At 46.6% G+C, this 22931-nt stretch overlaps 2 protein-coding genes across 2 annotated transcripts; both read right to left on the bottom strand.

Moving 5' to 3' along the window:
• Nucleotides 1-2303: 2303 nt before the first annotated feature.
• Nucleotides 2304-4349, bottom strand: SLC25A5 (solute carrier family 25 member 5). Its single transcript, XM_005484431.4, has 4 exons — nt 4144-4349; nt 3545-4031; nt 3292-3432; nt 2304-2699 (listed from the first exon to the last, which is right to left on the bottom strand). Exons 1-4 carry the CDS (start codon nt 4252-4254, stop codon nt 2542-2544), a joined length of 897 nt encoding a protein of 298 aa, XP_005484488.1. The 5' UTR covers nt 4255-4349; the 3' UTR covers nt 2304-2541.
• A 1047-nt stretch (nt 4350-5396) lies between these two features.
• Nucleotides 5397-22246, bottom strand: SLC25A43 (solute carrier family 25 member 43). The gene is made up of 5 exons (XM_074551516.1): nt 21851-22246; nt 19193-19434; nt 18092-18264; nt 8584-8718; nt 5397-7535 (listed from the first exon to the last, which is right to left on the bottom strand). Exons 1-5 carry the CDS (start codon nt 22120-22122, stop codon nt 7332-7334), a joined length of 1026 nt encoding a protein of 341 aa, XP_074407617.1. The 5' UTR covers nt 22123-22246; the 3' UTR covers nt 5397-7331.
• Nucleotides 22247-22931: the final 685 nt, after the last annotated feature.

The following is a 22931-nucleotide window of genomic DNA, read 5'->3' on the forward strand; positions in this document are numbered from 1 at the left end:
ATCCCCTGCACAGCCCTGCTGCGTCAACACCTCCTAAGCCTGGATTTATGGCTGCTGGGCCAGGGCTGAGACAGAGGCAGCATTACAGGCATTCACCATCCCTGTTCACCTGCAAAGGAGCTGCTGCACCAGGCTGGACACAGCTGCTGTGCAGGAAAGCACAAGGTGTGGGATTGTTCAGCCCTTCCCACAGGAGAATCACACTTAAAAGGAAAATCCACCCCATCCATGTTGTTCTTGGGGCAGCACAGCCCAGTGAACAAAATGCAGTGTTGGAGGGACTGCACTCAGCTTGCTGCCTTGCCACTGGTGGGCCCCAGTCCTTTTCTCATGCCTCAGTTTCCCCACAAGAACAAAGCCCTTAATCCCTGCACAGTGTGCTCCTGTGGCAGGCAACAGCAGCAGCTGAACCCCCAGCCTGATCCCCACACAAAGCTGCTCCCCCCAGGGGGGGGGCAGTTCAAAGCCCAGAAGGCCTACCAGGCTGTAGTACCCAACAGTGGAGTGCAGGAAAACCCCTTGTGGGCTCTGCCCTGCTTCTCCCACCTGCCAGAGCTAAAAAAGCTGTGAAACACATTCTTGTTTCCTGAATCCCCAAAGCACTCAATAGGGCACGTAGCTAAAACCCATTTCACTCAGTGCCAGCCCTGCACCCCAAGTCCAGTGCACAATCTGTAGGTCTTAGGGATGGCCCAGCTCAGCTCCTTTGCAGCCTGGCACAAGAGCCCAGCTCAGTGCCTCAGTCACCCACCACTGTGTGCAGGAAGAAATGATGCACCTACCTTATTGTGCCAATGGCCTGGCCATGCAACCCCTGTGGAGGACAGGAAAGGATGCCCCATGCTCAGCATTTCAGAACAGCCCTTGAAATCCAGGAGAGCTTAGCAGCAGGAGGCTGAGAGCCCTTACTTAACAAGCTGGCACTTGTACAACAGGAGAGGGCTCCCTGTAAAGCTGCCCCGTGGCACAGTCCCCTGCCAGGCTGCTGCCTGTGCCCAGCACTGCCCACTGCTGTGGCATTGCTCACATCTCACCTGTACAGCCTGTTCCATTTCCACAGCATGCACTGGGGGATCTCGCTCTGCAGCAACAGGGGCAGTTGAAACCATCAGCAAGGACAGTGGCCCAGCTGTGAGGCACAGGACTGGCTCCCACCAGGAAGGCCCCTGCCCTCTCACAGGGACCCTGGCAAGCCAAGCCCACCTGCAGCAGGAAGGTGCTGTGCTCTCATGCCTGGCTGCCCTGCTCAGACTCCAGCAATAAAACCAACTCTCACCCTTTGCAACACGAGGTCTTGTTTAGCTGCCTTGGGCAGTGGCTGAGATTGGTTTCAGTGATTGAAATCAACTGCTTTGAGCAGGCCTGGGCAGCCAGAAAGGACCAAAGGCATGGGGGAAGTGCCTCACTCGCTGATCTGAAGGGCAGAAGACCAGGAGAGCCTCCCCTGACCACTCCAGATCTCCAGGCAGAAACCAGGCAGCTTTGCTAGAGTGACCCACAGACCTACAGAGATATCTGGGTAAAGGCCACACCACACACCTTCCCCCATCTTGCAGTTTTCCCCAAATTGTCCCAGCAGCATAAAGGAATTTGCCCCTTCCCCTGGAATTTTGAGCCTTAAGTTCCAGAGGTAGGGAATGAGCTGGGAATGCACCTCCCTGCCTAGCAAGCACAGCTGGTACAGAAGCTGTCTCTGCTCAGCTGCTGCACCCCCACAGCACAACACCCTCTGGGAGAGCAAGGCTAGCCAGGGAAGCTGCAGAGCAGCAGCAATTACCTGCACTTGTGTCCTCTGGCTACCTGCATGCCCAGTTAGGGAGCTCAGCTCCTAAGGCAGAGAATATGCCAAGCTCCACTCCTCCAGGAGCAGGAAACACCCCCTTAGACATCCTTCCACCTCCCAGGCATTCAGTGCCATAGGGAGTGCTGTGCTTTACAGACAGTTTAGGCACTTGGCACCATCAAAATCAGGTTTCACGAGCTCCAAGGAGCAGACAGGCCAGAGGCAGGACTGTGGCACACACTCAAGTCCATCAGCTCTGGTTAGTGGAGGCTCAGGGAGATCAGCTGGGTGAGCCCTTCAGAGCTGCCAGTGCCATTCCAGCCTACACCACTGGCTTCCCTGGAGAGGAAACACTACCCAGCTCCCTTGGCAGCCTGCACTGTGTTTACCTGCCAGCACTTAGCAGGTACCAAGGCTTGCAGGATGAAGGTTGCTCATCTTCCTCCTTCTCTACAACTGCTGAGCCTCCCAACCCCCTCATATTTCAGCTGCTGTAAGAACAAACATGAGATGAGGAAAATTGGTTTCAGATTTTTATTTCTCTGTACTTTTTAAGCAGGAGTGACTGAAATAGAAACCATCATGAGTCCCATCAGGGGGAATAGTTTGATAAAGACAGGGCAAGCAGTCACCCCTGCCCCATGCCAACCTGTACAAACATCAGCTGCCACTGTTTAGTAACTAGATGGTTTTCAAACAAGTCCATGAACAGTCATAGACTACACAGAACAACATGCCAGTTCACAACAGGAAACAACTTATGTATACTTCTTGATTTCATCATACAGGACTAAGACAAAAGCACCACCCATTCCTCGGAGAACGTTTGACCATGCACCTTTGAAAAAGGCCTTGGAGCCCTCATCCCGGGCAATCTTCCGCCAGCAGTCAAGAGTGCCAGAGTACATTATGTCAGCTGCAGGAGACAGACAGCTTTAGGAACTGGGTGCCCACCACCCCCAACATCCAAGTCAGAAACAGCCTCATCTATCTACTGGCTTTACAACCTCAAGTGCATCCTATTTCTTGGGTGACTTTCTCCAATAGCACATCCGAGAACGAGACTGCCCAGGAGAGATGGTGCTGCTGCTGCATTGTCTCTGGGAGACACTGCAAGGACCAGTTCATGCAGAACGCAGCAACTCCTTGCTTTGACAGCAACACTTCCAAACCCAAAAGCTATTGCACAGTTGGCCAGGCTGTGCCTGCTATGGAGGCTGTCTTTTCTTGTCCCAGAGACACTGGCTTGCAACATCCAAGGGCGAGTTCTGTTGCTCCTGCCTACTGGCATATACCTGACTTGTGTATGCCACCTTACAGGTGTGCTGCACGACCCATTCGTGCCCCTTCCTGTCACCTGCTTCTGCAGCCCCTCCTACACCCCTTACAAGAGATGAGGATATCTACACAGGCTGATGAAAGCAAAGCTATCTGCCTTCCTCTCAGCTCCACCACTAGCTATGGACTCAGGGATGCCCAGTAACTCTTACACAGGAGGAGAAACTCACCTCCTTTCCGGCCAGACTGCATCATCATGCGACGACGAACCGTGTCAAACGGGTAGGAGACCAAACCGGCCACAGCAGTGACGGTCTGAGCAATCATCCAGCTGATAACAATGTGGGTGTTCTTTGGGTCTGGAAGCATGCCTGCAGGAGAGAGGCTTTGATGAGAACGGCAGGCAAGCCACCAGCACTATTGAAATGCACTTCAGGTCTGCTGCAGCCCAGCATCTCCGTTTTAGTGTTTGGGTCAACCTACCCTTGGCAGTGTCGTAGATGCCAAAGTAGGCAGCTCTGTAGATGATGATGCCCTGGACAGAGACGCTGAAGCCTTGGTACAGGCCCCGAAGGCCATCTGAGCGGAAGACTTTGACCAGGCAGTCACCGAGCCCACTGAACTCCCGGTCGGCCCCTGCTTTACCCACATCCGCGGCCAGGCGGGTTCGGGCAAAGTCAAGGGGGTACACGAAGCACAGGGAGGTGGCGCCGGCGGCACCCCCGGATGCCAGGTTACCGGCGAAGTACCGCCAGAACTGGGTTCGCTTGTCCACGCCGCCCAGGAAGATCTCCTTGTACTTATCCTTGAAAGCGAAGTTGAGGGCCTGGGTGGGGAAGTACCGGATCACATTGGCCAGGTTGCCGCGCCAAAAGGAGAGGATGCCCTGCTCGCGCGGGATGCGCACCACGCAGTCGATGATGCCCTTGTACTGCTTGTCGGCGGCGATCTGCTTGCTGGCGTGCTGCACCTGCAGGGGCCGAGACGCCGCCGTCAGCGCCGCTCCCCGCGAGCCCCCGGCCCACCGCCGCCCCCCCTCTCCTTGCGGCGACCTCGGCACGGCCCCGGCCGCCGGCGCTCACCTGCAGCAGCAGCTTGACCCTCTCGATGGGGGCGACGGCAGTCTTGGAGATGGCGGCCGCCACCCCGCCGGCGAGGAAATCCTTGGCGAAGGACACGGCCGCATCGGTCATGGCGGGAGCGGCGCGAGCGGGAGGCGAAGCCGGGCGAAGGAGGCGGGAGGCGGCGCTGAGGGGGCGCCGCAATGGCCGTTAATATAGGGGCTGGGCGCGAGCGTGGGCGGGGCGCGCGTCCCGCTCGCCTATTGGCTGCGCCAGGGGGCGTGGCCGCCGCAGGGGGACGGGGCTGCCGTTGGAACTGGTGGGGGGCACATGGCCGCGGTGAGGGGAGCGGGAGCGCAGCACGAGGAGTCCGGGATGGAGCACACTGGGATAGGACATCCCGGGATGGAGCACACCGGGACAGGACATCCCGGGATGGAGCACACCGGAGCGGGACACCCCGGGATGGGGCACACCGGGACGGGACATCCCGGGATGGAGCACACCGGCACGGGACATCCTGGGATGGGGCATACCGGGGCGGGACATCCCGGGATAAAGCACGCCGGGACGCGGCATCACGGCATGGAGGATCCCATCAGCACCGCGGGCAGGACACAGATGCGGCCCCGGCCCGGTCACACCGCCTGTCCCTATCCGTACCCCGGGCACAGCACATGGCGGTGACGGAGCCATCCCAGTGCCATGGCGAGAGCAGCCGGGCTCAGCACAGCTGGAGCGGGGCGGGCTCTGGGGCTGCCTCATCCACGGCCGTGCTGAGGCCCCGTCTCTGTCCCCGCAGCCGAGAGCCCTCTGTCAGCCCTCGGGATGCAGTCACCCGCACACAGGGTGACAGTGACCGAGCTCCTTGTGCAGCCCCAGCGCCGAGCTCAGCTGAGATGCTCAGCACAGCCCGGCGGTACCACCCGCCCCCAGCACACAGCGGCAGCCAAACCTCACTCGAGCACAACTTCACCTGTCCAGGAGTTTAGCCCTGCTATTGACTGGTTCTTCATGGTCATACACCATTGCACATGCTAGTGATCCACTGATGAAGGTGACAGTGACATGTTAAATATTTTAGTGCTGCCTTTTGGGGATTTGTCACGTGTATTTGTGATTACAAAGGACAGGCTTGGTTGATAAAAGGTTAGTTAGTGCCTGATAGCTCGTAGGAGTGCACTACAATACAAAGGTGGTAGCAGCACATCAGAAACAAGTTAGAGATAACTTTTTGACTCACTTGACTCTTACAAGGTTTGAAGAGTTGATCAGACATTCATATGTACCCATTCAATATTTAAAATCTATTTAGAAATACAGTGTTAGTAAAAAACATACAGGTATGCTTGGACAAGGCAAGAAATCCTTTCCTCCCCAACATGCTTACAATTCCATCTCCACATCCATACAAGTCCAACAAGTCTCAGTATTATCACCTGTACTGTGCCCATGGGAAAACTGAGGCACAGGGAAAGAAACATGATCACTAGGCAGGTTGATTAGAACCAAAAGCACTTACAGCCTCAGTGTGATGCATGAGCCACCAGATCTGCTCTCTACCATCTTAATGTTTTGCTTTCTATGCCTGCATTTCTTTGCTGAGAAAAAAATCAGTATGAAGCACCACTGCAGCAGAACAGACAAAGCCCATTAACAAAGACACTGCAAGACTTCAGCTGTAAGATACATCAACAATCAGTTCTAGGTGCAAGTCAGGCCTTAAGTTATCCCAAATCTTTCTGCAAGTTTCTCTCCACAGTTATAGACTGTTCCTGCAAGGATTTGCCAATGTCTCATCCTGCTGTGACATGTTCTAACCAAGCACTTTCTGAGATTTATTTATTTTCACCCATCAGGGATTACAAACAGTGCAAAAACACAGCTGAGGAGCTGTGTAAAGCAGCAAAGGCTGTGCTGAGCCCAGGCTGCAGCCAGTGTGCACACACCTTTGGAGCTGCTGTGACTCCTGTGCTGCCAGGGGCACAGCCAGCTTCCCACATGGACATGGGGTTTGGGGTTTCTCTCAGAAGGCACTGGGATGGGGCTGCTCCATAGCTGAACTTCTACACAGGAATTGGAGCAACACCATGGCTCCTCAGGTATAACACTAACATCAAAGATAATCTTTTGTGGTCCAAAAGCTCCCAAGAGGCCCATCTGTGGCAGTGGCACTGGCAGTACCCTGGTGCTCTTGCAGAGGTTCCTACCACAGGACCTCTGTGAGCCCCTGGAGCACAGGGTTCAGGGGATCAGTCACAGCTGGGGTGCATGGTGCTATTCTCTGTGCAAGTTTAGGGCAGCATAGTAGGCTTACATCCGTGCACTGGAACCCAAAAGTGGTTTAATAAAAAAATAGAGCTTTAAAAGTAGATAAACAACATGACAGAGTTTGTGGCTCTGAAATATCTAACACATTAAGAACTGCATTTTCCAGAAAATATTTCAGTTAGAGGACTTCAGGAAATTATTTTTCAAAGTGTGAAGTAATTCACATACATGTAGTAACAATGCATGAGAAAGGGAGAAATATTTTTGAGTATGCACTTGAGTTTGCAAGATTGTCATTCCAGTGTATTACAATCCATTTTGCACATTACAGTTCTGTCTTAGCAAAAGCACAGCTGCAGCAGCATGCATTCATCTTTATGCTGGAGATTCAGACAAAAATATTATTCTCAAGTACATCTCAAAAACTAAGGAGTGGATTTGGGAGTGTGACTGAACTAATTCTGACTCTCTAGAATGCCATGTCCACACAGTATCACTAAGAAACATGGAGATTTCAGTAGAAATTCTTGCATGTTGCATGTATTTTATTCTGTTTTGTTATTTTTGGCTGACTTGGTATCTCAGATTGTTTTAAGAAAATCCATTTTCTCAATGCTTTTGGAGACAATTTATACTCCCATCTCTATTCTCTTGCCTTTCTGCACCTGGTTTAATCTCAAATGGCTATTCAGTTTTAAAAAGCACCTAAAACAATGCCATTTCAAGTTCAGTAGTACAGAGTTTTCAAACTAGTTGCATCTTTCCTCTTCAGTATGTGCTTGCCTGACATATTCTTTAAATCCATTCAGCAAATACAATACAGATTTATTTTTTCCTGTCCATAGGTGTCTCACTGAAGTCCACTGAAATGTCAGTACCTGTAGCTCAGCATGTCTTTCTTGCAAAGGTGTTTCTGTATCTGCAGTGACATTCTGATGTCAGTTTTCAAGTGCTGATTTCCTCGGCTCAAAATTTTCCCTTCGGAGGAGCTTTAATTCTCTCAGTTCTTGTGGGTGTAAGCTCTGGTCAACACCAGGCATTAGTTTGTAATTTAAAGGAGATTGAATATAACCATTTCTGTAGAGACAAACCCGCTTGCAGAATTCAAAGGTGCTAAACATAACACCGAAGTATGGCACAATCTGATAAAAAAGCAATATAAGAAAAAAAAATTAGACTCACTAACAGCATCCATAGCTTAGATGTTTTAAAAAAAGGGAACTTCTAGTACTTCAGATCTGATCTAATAATAGATCTTGTCCTCATTTATATAAAATCAGTCCCATCTGAAGCTATGCTGCCAACTGCAATGTGCTAAAAGCAGGAGTTTATTATTGTTACATAACTAATTATAGCAATATTGTGAGGAAGAAGGTGTATGCTACTCAAGAGACTACCAGAACTTGTCATATACCCAAGTACATCCTAAGCAATCTCAGCAAATCCTGGCAGGAAATGTAGAATTTATTCCACGTACACTGGAGTGATTCCACAATTGTCTTCTTTTGCCCCATGCAGAACCAGCAGCTCCAGGGCCACTGGCTTTGTATCAGCCAAGGTAAGGCAGTCACAGGCAGGCCATCACAATCAATCCTACTGTCACTCAATTAGCACTCATTAGCTGACCTGTAGTACTCTATGTAGGTAATCCTCATCACAGCACTGTAAAACGTATTTATGTAAATTTAATTACCTTCTCTTTAAGCTACTATGCTTTATTTCATGCTTTCAACTCAGCAAAGGCTGCAGTAACTGATACACATGCATTAAACACTGCTTTGGACTTCTGGCCAAGTGGCTTACACAAGCACACTTTTTTTACAGCTCACTACAACATGTCAATGACTGGAGTTCAGGTCAGAGGGAGAACTTGTTTAGCTGCCCTAAGTGGATTGCTTGCAATCCCCCATCCACTGCACACCATTTGTGCTAGGAGCACCCCCTTCTTCAGAGATATTGAAATGAACTTTCAAGTGGTGACATCTAGAAGCCAAGCTTGGATTTAGGCAAATACAACCAAACCAAGTTCCAAAGCTGGTTTATAACCTGTCTTGTCACTGATTCTGTCATCTATAAGCTACTAAGTACAAAGGTATGTCATAAACTTTCTATCCCAAAATTGTCTTTCTGCCCAAAATTGTCTTGATTCCTTCAGGACAGTATTTGACTGGGATGAAAGCAAAACCTCACCTTGAGCAGACTGGGTGTGAGTCCTCTCCAAAGTCCAAGCACACCTTTGTGCTTCACGGTCTGCCGGAAGCAGTCAGCCATGCCAGTGAAATGGACATCAACTCCTCCATAGTGGGGAAGCCAAGGGCTCTGGGCCTGTCAAGAGACACCAGAGGGGTTTAGAACAAGCAGAGAAAACCAAAGGAATTCATTATTTTCTCCATCCTGCTATATAAGGAAGAGTCAATGCCAGGTTTCAAAAGACAGATCTGGATTTCTCCCAAAAGTATCTAATTTGCATTAAAAAATAAATTAAAAAGGGAAAGAACTCACTCTATGACAGGTATGGAAGTGAATAGCAATTTCACACAGTGCCTCCTTTTGTACCATGTCACTACTGGAAATAAATCTCACCCTTTTGAGGACAAAGCATCTGAACCAGAGCCACATATCCCATCGGCCCTATGCCAGCTGCTCAGGTCCAGGTAGAGACATTTCCCACTCCTGGCAGTGGAACACCATGAGAGGGAAGGTCGGAGCCACACTGCCTTCCTGTAACTCTGATCCAGCCGGCTGAGCTGTCTCTGGCTGCTGAGGCTGTTCTGCACTGTGACAAGCAGGAGCTACAGGCTGAGGAGCAGCAGCCCAGCAGAGATGGAATTTCTGGAGATTTCATCCCAGCTGTTTGGGCCCTCCAGGGGCTGCAGGTGAGCAGTTGGTGCCCCTGCTCCCACATCCATGTGTTCAGCTGATAAGGACTAGCTAAAGTTACCTGGGGAGAATCCCATGGGCTGGCAGCTGAACTTCCAACTGCAGTACAGTGTCTGTTCACATGGAACAAGTATAGTTGGTCATTTTTAACAGCTAAATCCTTTCTTCATTAATCTCCTACTGCGTTAGCACAGACAGGATAACCTGACCTTGAATAATCCCATCCTCATCCATCTGTGCACATGCAGCCATGGATTTATTTTGCATTGACAAATCAGGGTTTCAATCAAACACATGGCAAGTGCCACTCAAGTGTCAGGAGCCCCAGGACACAGATTGATGCCTTGCAAACTGATCATCCTAAGGTAGAAGTTTGATAAAAATGGGGCTTGTACAGTTAATTGATGGATGAATATGGGTATCATAACCCCCACAATGATCTGAAACATCACATAATGTAGTGATTTTTCACTCCTTCTCTAGACTAGCCTGTAGCTCCTAAGAGCTGCTAAGACTATGACAAGCCTCATCAACTGACAAGTGGTGGTGAGATTTTCTAGGTGCCTTAGCTACAGCATTTCAAGTACTTGGCAAGTGAGATGCTGGAAAGGCAAACAGATCAAAATTCACACTCTACATATACAAGAGAAATTGTTAATCAAATAGTTATGGTCAAATCCACTGTTAAAATTTAAAGGCTGAAAATCCCCCTGATAATCCCCCCACAAAGGGCATGTCTTATTTGTAAAAAACCCCCACAGATCATAATTTTTTTCTCTTTTTTTTTTTCTGCCTGATTGAAATGCATGTGAAATACTTCTTATGGCAGGTAACAGGTAAAAACCTTCTGCACAAATACTTTAATATCTGTACTGCAGAAGATGCTGAGTGCTCAAACTGAGACTCCAGGAACTAGTTCCATAAGAATGGTGATATTAGCACCAACAATGCTTAGAAGAAAACTGAAATTATTAAAGTATCCCTAAAAATGCAACAGCAGTCATAGGAGAACTGGATTCAAAACCTTGTTCTACTTTCTTGAATGTCAGTCAGGTTCCACAAATTTGGGGTTTTTTTGTACAGTTATGAGCAGTTATGAGCAGCCAAGCAGTAAAGAAAGACAGGTTTCTGAAATGTTTCTAGAACATCTTCTAGAAGAATGCCATTAACATGGGATTCTCTTCCTTTTTCAGTCCCTTTGTGGTAGGCAGGGCATGGCCTGTCAGAATTTAACTGTATGAGTTTGACTTAATTCCCTTCATGACTGTACACCCTGCAAAGGCACAAATCAAAGGTTTGATTACAGGACTCCTGCCTGCAACACCAAAAGAAGTGACAAGCACAGTGCAGGTTTCAGTAACAGTAAACACCTCCAGAAGGCAGTTTAAAAGGAACAGGTAAGTCAAGCCTCTAGATTTCCCATAGACACTGACCTTTTAAGAGATTTACTGAAATTATTTATAGTACCATTCCCCATAGAAAGAGCTGTTTCTAAGATTTCAGTCTGTGGAGTAAAGTATGTGCTGCCAGCCTTTACAGGAGCTGGATACTTGTAGGACCCTACACACAGTTATTGAATAACAACTGTTCACAGAATCTCAGAATCACCTACTGCAAGAGGAAAACTAAAAACTGTATCAGTGTTGTAGTTAAAATTTCAGTATTTTGGAACATAGCTAAATGAAGTTAAATGCATTAATAAAAGAATAATGCTGCAAATGTGTTTCATTTGGCACTGTTGTTCATGAAAAAGAGTAGCTGAGGGTTTTGGTGGCTCTTCATCTAAGCATGTCTGCCACACTGCAACCCTCACAGCCACCCTATGGCACCAGAGCCAGAAAATGGAAGGAACAAAACAGACCAAACTGGTTTTTCTATCTCTTTTGCAGAAACCTAGCATGACACACAAATCAAACAGCTAATCTCATCCCCAAAAGGTCAGGTTTGTGACAGAGAATTTAATGCACCTCAAAGCAGCTGGAATTCCTTGCTTTTGATACCCCTTGACACTAAGGTTTCCATACAGCAGCCCATTCTATTTTGAAGACTTCCTTCCTCCCAGCTGCAGCTGTCTCAAAGTGCAGAGGGCTGGGACACAGCTCCCTGTGCTGGTAACAGGGAGCCAAGGTGTTACTCACAGTAGTAGCAGGGCTAAGTTGCTTCTCTTTTTACCTCTGATGGACAGTGGGCTCTCTAAATTATTAAATCACATTAAATGCAGAATTGCCTCCACCTGATCTCTCTCACAAACACAATATTTTTACATCCAGAGCCCACCAAGTTCATTCTGTCACTGCAACACGTCCACAGAGGTAGCACTGTTCTACTGCTACACTCTAAACCCAAGAGAGACATGTACAAAAAATGCCAACTACCTGCATGCAATATTCTTTTAAAAGGAACAAAGTATTTAAATAAGGGGGCAGTGTCATGAGTGCAGGTGAATTGTCAGAGGTAATTGTTACCTGAAGACTCTTCAGACACCATCTCTCCCATTGTCTGCATTATGAGGTGACTGCCAGAATAACATAATCCCATTTTGGGAACTGATCTCACAGATCTTTTCAATGACCTCTCCTGTGCAGATAAAAACTTTTCACTTGCTTTTTGGGACATTTTGGTTTGCAATTATTTGTATTCACATGTATCAGAGTCTATGAATTCACATATTTGATTAATGTACTTCCCCCCCTTTTCTCTGTTAATAAAGTTTGTTGGAATATATTTACCTTTACATATATTACTTTACATATACACATATATTACTATACATATATATATATACACCTTTACATATATTTGCTATTTATTTTTGAGTAGGCATTACTTTTGGCACAGAGTATGGAAGATAACTAACAGTGAATAGCTGTCATCAGTGGTGTGCTACCCTGATGGCGGATAGAGTAAAACTGCTTGGTATTTACATATTTTCAGCAGATTCAGATGTCCTACATTTCTGATTGCTTAAAAAAAAGTACAGAAAGATAATTTACACACAGCTCAAGAGTTCACACTCTTAATCTGGAAGCTAAAAAAAGAAATCTTTGCAGTCTGGGTTAATAAGGGCACATGCAACAGGCAAGTGCAGCTGTAGTTCAAAGGAAACTGAAGGTCAAGGATTCAAGTTAATACCACTCCAGTCCACAGAAATGTCACTCAAGTGAAGACTGGATGCTTGAAATGAAGTGGATTTCATTCCACTACAATGAAAAAAAAAGAAAGTGTAAATATGTGTTAATATTTCAGGGGAAAAGGCATCCTCTTGGGCTTAATCAATTCTTCCTCCTAAAGGTCAGCCTTACTCAGCAGTCATTCCCTGTCAGTGCTTTAGTAATGCTGACTTACCCCTGCTTAAAGTCCACCCAAAGGTATTCAGGCACAGAGGAAGGTAAACCATGGCAAGCTATCAGGAAATCAGAGCAGCAGAGCACAGCTGACCTCCAGTGTCCCGCACTCCAGGAACACCTTGTCCCTTCCTCTGTAACCTGAGCTGGGAACAAAGCATGCCTTTCTGGGAAGAATGGCACCCAGTCAGCAAAACAGCTCCATGCTTGGTCAAAAGCTTGACTCTTTGCTTTAACTATAATCACCAGGCCTGCTGTACCCTGAGGCTCCACAGTTTGTTGCAGAATCCCTCCTTTGCTGCTGAGCCTAAACTTCCTCTGCTTTAACACCTGCTGTGTGAAGAAGTCTTTATAGAGACTTAGAATATAGAAGTCTTGTTGCTCAAGGCAGTGCAAACCCCTTGCATGAGCAGCTTCCAAATGCCTCATGATGGTTCAGCTCAAGCCCTACAAATGGGTGCATCATTTTCATGCACATTAACACTGATTTATTTAATGGTGCAAACCCCTAGGCAGACTGGCTTGGTCCCACACTTCACAATGGCAATGCTAGCTCCTGCATCTCCTGCTGCCTATCTAGGAACTGAGGAGAAAACTAATTTTTAACAGGACTGGGGCTTTTCATAGGTCATACTTTCATTTGCCTTATGTGGATGGGGTAAGGATTTACACAAAATCAAAATAAATCACCTATAAAAGAATCACAGAATGAACTAGTTTGGAAAAGACCTTTTGAGATCATCAAGTTCAACCTATGATCAAACACCTCCTCATCATCCCATGGCAAAAAGTGCCAAGTCCAGTCTTTTTTTAAACATATCCAGGGACAGTGACTCCACCACCTCTCTGGGCAGATGATTCCATTGCCCAATCACCCTTTCAGTGAAGAATTTTTTTCTGACATCTAGCCTAAATTTCCCATGCAGAGGGGAAAGTTTAACTCAGTCTTAAGACTGTGTCCTGTCATTGTCAGTTGTTGCCTGTGAGAAGAGACCAACCCCCATCTGACTACAACCACTTTCAGGGAGTTGTAGAGACTGACAAGGTCACCTCAGAGTCTCTTTTTCCCAGGCTGAACAATCCCAGCTCCCTCAGTTGTTCCTAACAGCTGTACCTCCAGAGACATTATTGCATTAAGGTTCTGTCTGTAATAGCTGTGTGTGAGCAGCAGCAAACCCAGCCTGTGTCAGGTCCTGTCTGCTGGGTGAGCTTATGGAGTTTCAAAAGGTGGGCTGAGTTAACCCATCTGATCTGCTCCAAGCAGATTAAAGAGCTCTCACTCACACCACACTGAAGACAAAGCTGAGGCACTGTAAGGGGCTGGCAGACATGATCAGCTGGCACTATCAAACCTGTTTGGGGGCATAGTGGCCACTTTAGTGTCTGGGGAGACCATTTGGAGAGAATTGCATTCTGCCATCCCTCAGACTTCCTGCACTTCAAACAGATGCAATGTGTTCTCCTGCTTTTCTTCAGCAGGCCACTGTGCTGCAGTGCAAAGCTAATCTACCTCAAGGTATTACACAATTATCAGACCACAGCTTCTTGCATGAACAGGTTTAGTCAAGGCAGATCTCACAGTTAAAGCAGCCCAGTCCTGCTTCCAATTCTTGATCTACAATTTCTTCCTCTTATCCAGTTTTGCTACTAACACTGTTCAGTGTTCCAACTTCATAGACAGTCAGTCCTCATGGTTTTCTCCTGTGGAAGTCTGGGGACCCAAGAAAAATACTTCTGAGATTCAGATTCATAAAAGCTGATCTAGGCTGCAACAGAAGGCAAAGACTACATTATGCTCCATAACCTTTTTCAGGCATTGTCTCAACCATTTGCCAGACCAAATACTTCCCTGAGCAGCAGAGCAGCATTCTGCAAAAACTTCAGAAAGTGGTATAAAATATATTTGTAATAACATCAATGAAGCAATAAAAATTGCAGGGAGCTCAAAGTATTCAGATATAGTAAAAAAGGAAAGAAGGGATTTTGTAGAAACATTACCAGTGCTTTCTTAGACCCAGACTCATTCAAAATAAAATTTCCCTGCTAAAGGCAGAAAAAAAAACCCCTAAAAAACTGAAAAAGAAAAAAGTGTTCTTGTATGCAAGTCTGCAAGGCAAAAAGGGCAGTACTTCAATATAGCTTAGAAACTGGATTTAACAAAGAATACTGTATTGTGAGGTAAGGAAAGAAGGCCAAGAATAACAGTCAGAATGATATAAAGATCAGTTAGATTTTGTTCAGAAATTGAAACATCATAAAAGTAAGTCAGGAAAACACTTACTATAGAACACAACCCTCTCTTTCATTAATCCCCTCCTACAGATGCACAATAAAAGCCATATTTCCATGCTGAAACATGCATACAGTACCTCTGAATTCTCTAACATGCCAATCAGGAGCAAAGTGAAAAAGGGAAGACAAAGGAATAAAATTAGGATAAGCACAATATAGAGGACTCAAATATTCATAAGACTCACTCATATTAATTAACATTTCTTTTAAGAAAAACATTCAAGTATGTATAGCAAACACAGCATCTTTTCTTAAAAAATAAACCTGATAACAGAAAAGGTGGAAGAAGCCATGGTTACAGAACAAATCTGACATCATAAAGCATCACCAAAACACAATTCTTCCTCAGAAGAGCTGAGGAAGCAGGAGCTGGCAGTCAGCTCCTACTCCCACAGCTGCCAGTGACAGAAGCAGCCAACGTCAGAAGTGTAGGATTCAGATAGGTAAAGAAAGAAAGGAGGAATCAAAACTATTACAATGGAGATCAAAAATAGCACCTTATCTTTATGAATTCTCCCATAGCAGAATTCATTTCCTGGTCTATGCAAACAATTCAAACATTGTCCAGATCAGGAGGTGAATGGAGCTAACTCTTCTAAGATTGCCTAGCACATCAGGTAAAGATCTGAGTGGTTTGTCCTGGTCTCCTGCTTGTACTCTACCCCAAAATCAATGGAGACAACCTTCTGTCGTAGTTTCTCAGTTTTTGAAGCTCCTGAGATTGTCTTACAACTCCCTGGCTCCCCATCACCAGCAGCTTCACTGGAAAAATCTTCTTTGGCAACAGAGTCCCTCCATTTGTCAGAATGGTGGAACAAAAGGGAGGGAAAAGGAATCTGATACTGACTTCCACAGTGTGCTGGGTTCCTCTTCATACACCATAAACCCAGCATTCACTGCTTCAAAAAGCCCAGCACTTCTCCATGTGCACTGCAGAGCAAACACAAGGCTCAGAGGTAGCTGAAGGCTCTGGCAGCCCCCTCTTCCTATCAGCCAGAAAGCTGAATCACTAAATGGAGGCTGCTCAGAATAAGATGTCTGAGAAAAACTGATCAGAAGTATCTTCTACAGAACTCTGAAATGCCTTGATGTTTTTCCTTTTCTTTATTCTCTCCTTTTTAGGAGATAATAAAAGGTCCATCCCTTTTCATGATACTTTTCCTGGTGCTGCACTAGGCATTTCTCTCTTCTGACCAGCACCCTGCAAACTGCACAGACCAACAAACACAAAGCAGAGCTGATCTCTGCAAAGCTGGGCCATACCCTGGTGCTAATTGGAAAACCCAAACTTCTTGGATAACCTTGCAGGAGTTCCAGAGCACTCTTGGTAACAACGTGGGTTGCAATTTCCAACAACAGGTTTCTTTTCTGGAGAACTCTACATGAATTAAGTAATTTCCAGTTCCCAATAAATTACAGGATTTCACACCTAGGGAGCTTGCTCTTTTGAAATATCTTTGCCTTCTCCCATGCCTTCAGAATAAATCACAGGAGGTGTTTCTCCAAGCTCAGAGAATCACTATTCAGAGCTGCAATGTACTTATGAGGAAGAACCCTCTCTGTTGATGAGCGTTTTGTTTTCACACAAAGTATTTTTAACCTCTCCAAGTCCTACGTATTTAGGCAATAAATCCAGTTCCCGTACTGCTGGAAGTGCCGAGCAGATGATTAAGCTCCCCTCGGTGGAAGAGCACGGCCTGGTGGCAGGAAAATGAAACGCGGGCCTGTCCCACTGCTTCACATGCCAGTCACGACACAGCCCGACCCAACACATTGCACCAGCTACAGCCAAAACCTACTTTGGAACTGATTACAAAAGCTGTTGCATCGACAGAAAATATTAAAAGGGAAAGAGCACAGTAACTGCCTTTATTTTCTTTTATTCTTCAGGGCAACAATATTGCTGTGAGCCTAAGGATATAAAGTAAAAGAAGGCTTGTAAGGAGTATTTGCTTTTCTTAGATCCACTGGATAGCTGGAAAAAACAAGCAAGTTTTCATGCTCAGAATCTTTCTGAAATATTTTATAAGATACCTAATGAAAGCACTCAGTTTGAACTAGACTTCTGGACACATCAGCCATGAGCTGGTCTGACAAAAGTCCCCTACTCCTCCTGCTGAGGCTCTGTGCTACAGGATGGAGAGAGGGCAGTGAAGGTTTCTGTAACAGCATCTGCACCCTGAAAAGGGGAACTCGGGCAGCAGGAGAGGGAAATGCAGAGTTTCACTGACCTTTTGCTACCTTGTGACTTGCCAGCCAGGCTACCACATGATGAAGGGGGCAAGGACTTACATAAGGCTGCCACAGTTAGTGACTGTTTTTCTAATAAGATCACAAAAGCTTCCCATAAATCTGCATTCCCAGGAATTAGGCTGAAAACCCAAACTTTTATGCCCCTGCCAGAGAATGAAAGCTATGATGAAAGCTACTCACTGTCTCTCTACTGGTGAAGTTCTAATGAAAAGTCAACATCAGAAAGTGAATTATGCCAGTGAGATGGAAGCTGTGGGATAATGGTTGTTTTGGGGGTTTGGGTCTTTCTTAGATCATTATTGTTAAAGTTCAGAAGAAAAGATCAGGAAGATATAGTAACTGTTGTTTTGCTGATGCTCCAGGAAAACAGCAGCACCTGCAGCTGGTAAGTCACTTGTTAACCAGAAAAGCCAGAAATAAGAACAAGGATAATGATCCTTCAGACTTTATACTGAGCAAGTTTGTTTTGTGGTGAGGCATAAATGGCACACACACATGCTCTGAAAATCACATGGACCTCATTCATCCTGCCTACCACCAAGGGGACTGAATTTCTCCAGCTGGCAAACTTTCACTGAAGGTTTGCCAATTCTGAATTTTGAGAATTTGATGGAACTGCTATGGAAAAGGAAAGAAATAAAGCTACAGAGATGGAGTCTGAGAGCATACACATATCCCATGATAATACTTGAACTCCCATTAAAGGTATAACAGCCCATTTGTAGCAATGATTTCCAGAGCTTAAAAACAAAACAACAAACAAATAAAAACCCACTAATGAGCAAAAAACCCAACAAAACCAAAACCAAAGTCTCTGTAGCCTACTGGTAAGGGAAATAAAGTGGCACCCATGATCACTGGCTAGTCTTGTCCCAAGCTCTTGCACCAAGCACCTACAACAAAGAACTGGTAACATGAATGTTCTGTACCTGCATCTTCCTCTTGACAGTTTCAAAGGGGAAAGAAAGCGTCTGTGCCACAGCAGCTGCCACACAGCCATTTACAAAGTTCTGAAGAGGAGTGAAACGAACTATGGGTTCTTGCCAGATTGTGTCCAGATTGATGTAAACAAAGAATGAGCCTGCAGAAAATGGAACAGCACCTAGAAAGCAAACCAGACAGGATTATATCAACACACTGTGCACTAAGAGAGGAGAGCTGCCCATCACATAACTAGAGAGATGGGAGGAGCTGCTGCCAGTTTACAGCTCACATTCCACAAACCCAATCCAGATTTTGATGAACTTTACTCTTTAGTCCCTGGTTTACCACCAAACACCCATATTGTACCATCTCATGACAGGTTAGGTGTTTTTCCAGGTCCTCTCCAGGTGTTTTTCCAGGTCCTCTCTTGTGACAAGCTCTTTCCCAGTCCAACCCGCCCCTAGCATTTACACAGGCAAACAGAGCTATGTCTTCAGTCAGGCTGATGAGGGATACTTCTCACCTCTTTTGCTTCCTTCATGCTCTCATCAGTTTTATAGTGGGATTATACATTTATTATTATTGTTATTACACATTTTATATAATGTTGTATTGCGAAAACGTGGACTCAGTTAAATGGCATTTTTAAAGGCTATGCAGAGTAAACAGATAATTAAAAATTAATTTCAAGTAAAGAGAGAATATAATTAATCTTCATCATTCACACCTACTATACATTACAGCTCACACTGGTGTCACTGAACAGCTCGGGAGACACTCACACTCAACAGGAATTAGAAGCATTGTGTGTGTGTATAAAAGTGTTTTAAGAGTTTAATGGTGAAAATTGTGCATCCAAACACAATGAGATAATCTATAAAAGAAGGAAAAGAGTACTTTGCTGAGCACTTAACCATATATAAAATGCTACACACTTGGTCCTGATTTGAAGTAATAAAGCTGCAGCAAAGGTTATCAGTGTTGCAGTGCCTTGCAAATCTCCACATCTTCTACAAGAGAACATTCCTGTTTGCTTTTGAAATCAAGTGAGCAAGTGACCACACTGCACAGCTGCAGTGAGGTATTTCACCCCAGCGCTGTTTTACCTAATATTGCTGGTGAGACACCCCGGTAGAGCGCACGGAGCCCCTCCTGGTGATAGATCTGGTAGAAGGCGTGGAGAATGCCTTGGTAGGACGGCTCCAGGCGGTTCTGCACGATGAGCCGCGTTTTCACCACGTCGCTGGGGTGCGTCACGGTGGTGGCCACCATCCCAGCCAGGCTGCCTGCCATGATGGCTCTCCAGTGGGAAATGTGGCCCAGCTCATCCATGGAAAAGGTAACAAGTCTAAAGCAAACACATAAAAGAAGTACTATCAATGACACTAAACACATGAAAAATTAAGGCAGATGATTCTTGATGCAAATGTTCCTATGTCCACAAGCCACTTCAGCAGCAGGAATTGAAATTTTGGCATGTGATTCATCCAAGATCTTATTACATGTAACACCACACAAGCATCCACCTACAGGCTGAAAATCTTTCTTTTGTATTTCCACATACAGGATGAAAATTGCCATGATTCAAAACACATCTGCAAGAAATTATCTGATCATCAGTTAAAGACATTGGTCCAACCTGTCAGTTAAGGTTATCATGTAAGAGGAAATACATAGATAATGACATCACAGGCCTTCTGGGAGCAACTGAACCTTCTTCTGTTACTTATCTTGGGACAGGGAGGTTCCCAGGGACACACCTTTAGAGAAGACCTATGTCCAGGCACTACTATGCTCAGCAGTTTAAGTCTTAATTTGAAAATTTGAAATTTAAAGGCTACACACAAGTCATACATTTGTGGTGCATTGAAGGACTTTTCTATGACAGGAAACTCCTACATCAGGGAGTAATGTCCTGGAGGCAGCAAGAAGCAAGTAAAAACACTTCAGAGTTTTAGCTGGAGGTAAAGAAATGTATTATTCTATTTTGGTAGCATTAACTGAAACATCTAAACAGCACATCTACATTTAACCTGCATGGTGTAGAACAAAATAATGTGCAAATATTTACAAGTCACTGCTCGCTCAGTCAATGTTTTTTCATTTGAATGTGCATTTTCTACTGCATGACAAATCCCTGCATCTACTTGTCTCGAGCCCTGGGAGTGCCCAGGGCAGAAAGCCCAGCCAAGCAGAAGCAAAAGGGCATAAACCTTTCTTCCTGTGTGTCTTATGCAGTTCCTAAACCCACACAGCCTAATTTTCCTGTGTGGGGGAAATGTATGGGGAAGGTGGTGGGGTGTCTCCAGGCACTACCTGATAACATTTACAACGGCCATGGAAAGACAAGAGCGTGTGCAGAGTAATTGCTGAGGGAGCTGGCAGTGCTCACTCCTGCTCCTCCTGGGACTGTTTACCTAAGCTGCCCTCTAACATTTATCTTTCTGTGTTTCTTGCCTTTATGTACAACATTATCCGAGTAGAAAAGACTTTCCCAAGCCCCCAAATGGCATATCAAGGACTAAGCAGAGGCACCTTGTATTTAATTTCCTGATAGCCTACTTCCACCCTTAATTCAAAACACCCTGTACAAACTAGACACAAACTTTAGCCTTGCAAAAGGAATACACTGTTTCAAGCTGAACAATGAAGTTATTTTGCTCAAAATCAACTGCTGTATGTTGGTGCAACACACTGCCTTTTCTGTGACCTTTAAATTACATTTAAATTACTGTTTGTACCTTCCCACTCACATTATCTTGCTCTTTGTTTGACCACTGCGTCTATTATGTCACAAAAAAGCTGCCCAGTTTTAGGGTCACTTCATTTGTGGTCTCCTGAAGGGCTTAGGCAGTCATGGGCAGATGACTTGCTGGGACAGATGAGTGACAAACCCAGCAGGTTGGCAGCACCAGCTGGGCTGTGCTGCTGCCCAGAACAGAATAACTCAGCACCCAGCTGGGTGCAAATGTCATGTGCTACCATGAACAGCTGACTGCAATAAAAAAAAAAAAAAAAAAAAAAAAAAAAAAGAAGCCCAGCCCCCAGAGTGGCAAAACATTCTGGTGTGTGCAAACAGTCAGGCACTCCCTGCAAGGCTGAGAGATACTGGCAGCGGAAGGGAATCCTAGGAAACAGCACGGCTGGCAGAGCTCCATCAGCACTGCTCCATGTTCATCTGCTGCAGTCCTATCAGCACTCAGTTTAATATCTGTGTATTATCAAAAACAAGGTCTTAAAACAAACAATGTCACATATCAACGTCAAAACCAATCAAATTTGCTTAACAACTCCTGCGTGATACGGTAAAAATATCTGACTTGTGATTTTGTTATTTTCTTTGATACAGACAACATAAATACTCGAGAGTGTATAAATTAATTAAACAAATTGGTTGCAAAGAACAGATGTGACAGCCACACCTGCAGGCTGCACTGTAACTTCATTTCTAAATGAACCGGAGCAAAAGAATTTTAAGAGACCATCAACCCTTCCTCATGTGAAGAATACCTATGATTATAGAGGCAATTTCTGGCATATCACCAGGCCCTACAACAATCGCTAGGCGTTGAACAAATTAGATAAATAAAATTCCAAGCGAGGGTCCGGATCTTTGGGCAGAAGGGGGGCACACCCGGCAGAGACAGACATAGACTAAACCCGGCACTCTCCATCCCTCCCTCTCCCGCTGTTCCGAAGGCCGGCGGGGAGCGCAGGTCCCGGATCCCCCGGATCCCCGAGCCCCGCGCGGGCCGGTCGCTTACCGACGGGAGGCGGCGAGCTGCAGGGCGCTGTAGGGGCAGAGGCGCAGGCAGGCCGTCAGGTTCCCCTTCCAGAGGGCCCGCACGCCCTCGGTGCGGCACAGGCTGAGTCCGGCGTCGCGCAGCCCCCGCCGGCAGTGCCAGGTGCCCACCTGCGCCAGCACCGTCAGCAGCTCCAGCGGCGCCGTCAGGCTGAGGCTCAGCGCGCCCGCCAGCCCAGCGCAGCCCAGGCGCTGCAGGGCGGTGAGGCGGCCGTCCCGGCGCAGGGTGGCCATGGCCCCGCCGGAGCGGAGCCGAGCGGAGCGGAGCGCACAGAGCGGCCCGGCCCGGCCCGGCCCGGCGCGGCCCCAGCGGCCACAGCCACAGCGGGGCGGCGCCGCCCGCCTCCGCCGCCGGGGGGCGCTGTGGCGCGGGGCTCCGCGCGGCCCCGTGCGCGCTGCGGAGGCGGAGGGAAAACCCGGAGCGGAACTTGACGGCCGGAGCGGAGCGGCGCTGGCCGCGGGTGAGCCCGGACGGTGCCCCTGGCCCTGCTCGCACCTGAATTCAGGGATTATTACATTATTGACATTTATGTCGCTGGAAAAAAGCGCCCTCGCAACAGTGACCCAGCTGCACTCAGGACACACCCCTTTCTCCTTACAATTAGTGTTTCCACAGGGGCGAATGCATACATTTCTCTTTACAATTAAACGTGTTTCCAAGGGAGCGAATGAGGCAACGGCACGACTACACAAAAACACCGAGTTCTCCTCCTGAAGCACTCTGTCTTGATGCTGGAACTGAGTGACTGAGTGATCATCATTAATAAGATTTACGAGGTCAATTAGTTCAGGTTTTCTTGACGTGTTGCCTGAGGAAAAAAAAGGTACAGGGAGGGGAAAGACGAAAGAGGAAAGGAGATACAAGCTGAGACCAGAGTCTGTGGGGGAGGAGATAACAGCCAGGACAGAGGTAGTAGCAGAGATTTGCTCTGAAACAGGATGTTCTGTTTCTTGTAACAAAAATCCCCAAACAAACAAAACAAAACAAAATAAAAACCCTCCCTTCCCCCCCAAAAAACCTCAAACCAACACAAACAACCAAC

Source organism: Zonotrichia albicollis, chromosome 14 (genome assembly GCF_047830755.1).
Source record: "Zonotrichia albicollis isolate bZonAlb1 chromosome 14, bZonAlb1.hap1, whole genome shotgun sequence".
NCBI classification, from domain to species: domain Eukaryota; kingdom Metazoa; phylum Chordata; class Aves; order Passeriformes; family Passerellidae; genus Zonotrichia; species Zonotrichia albicollis.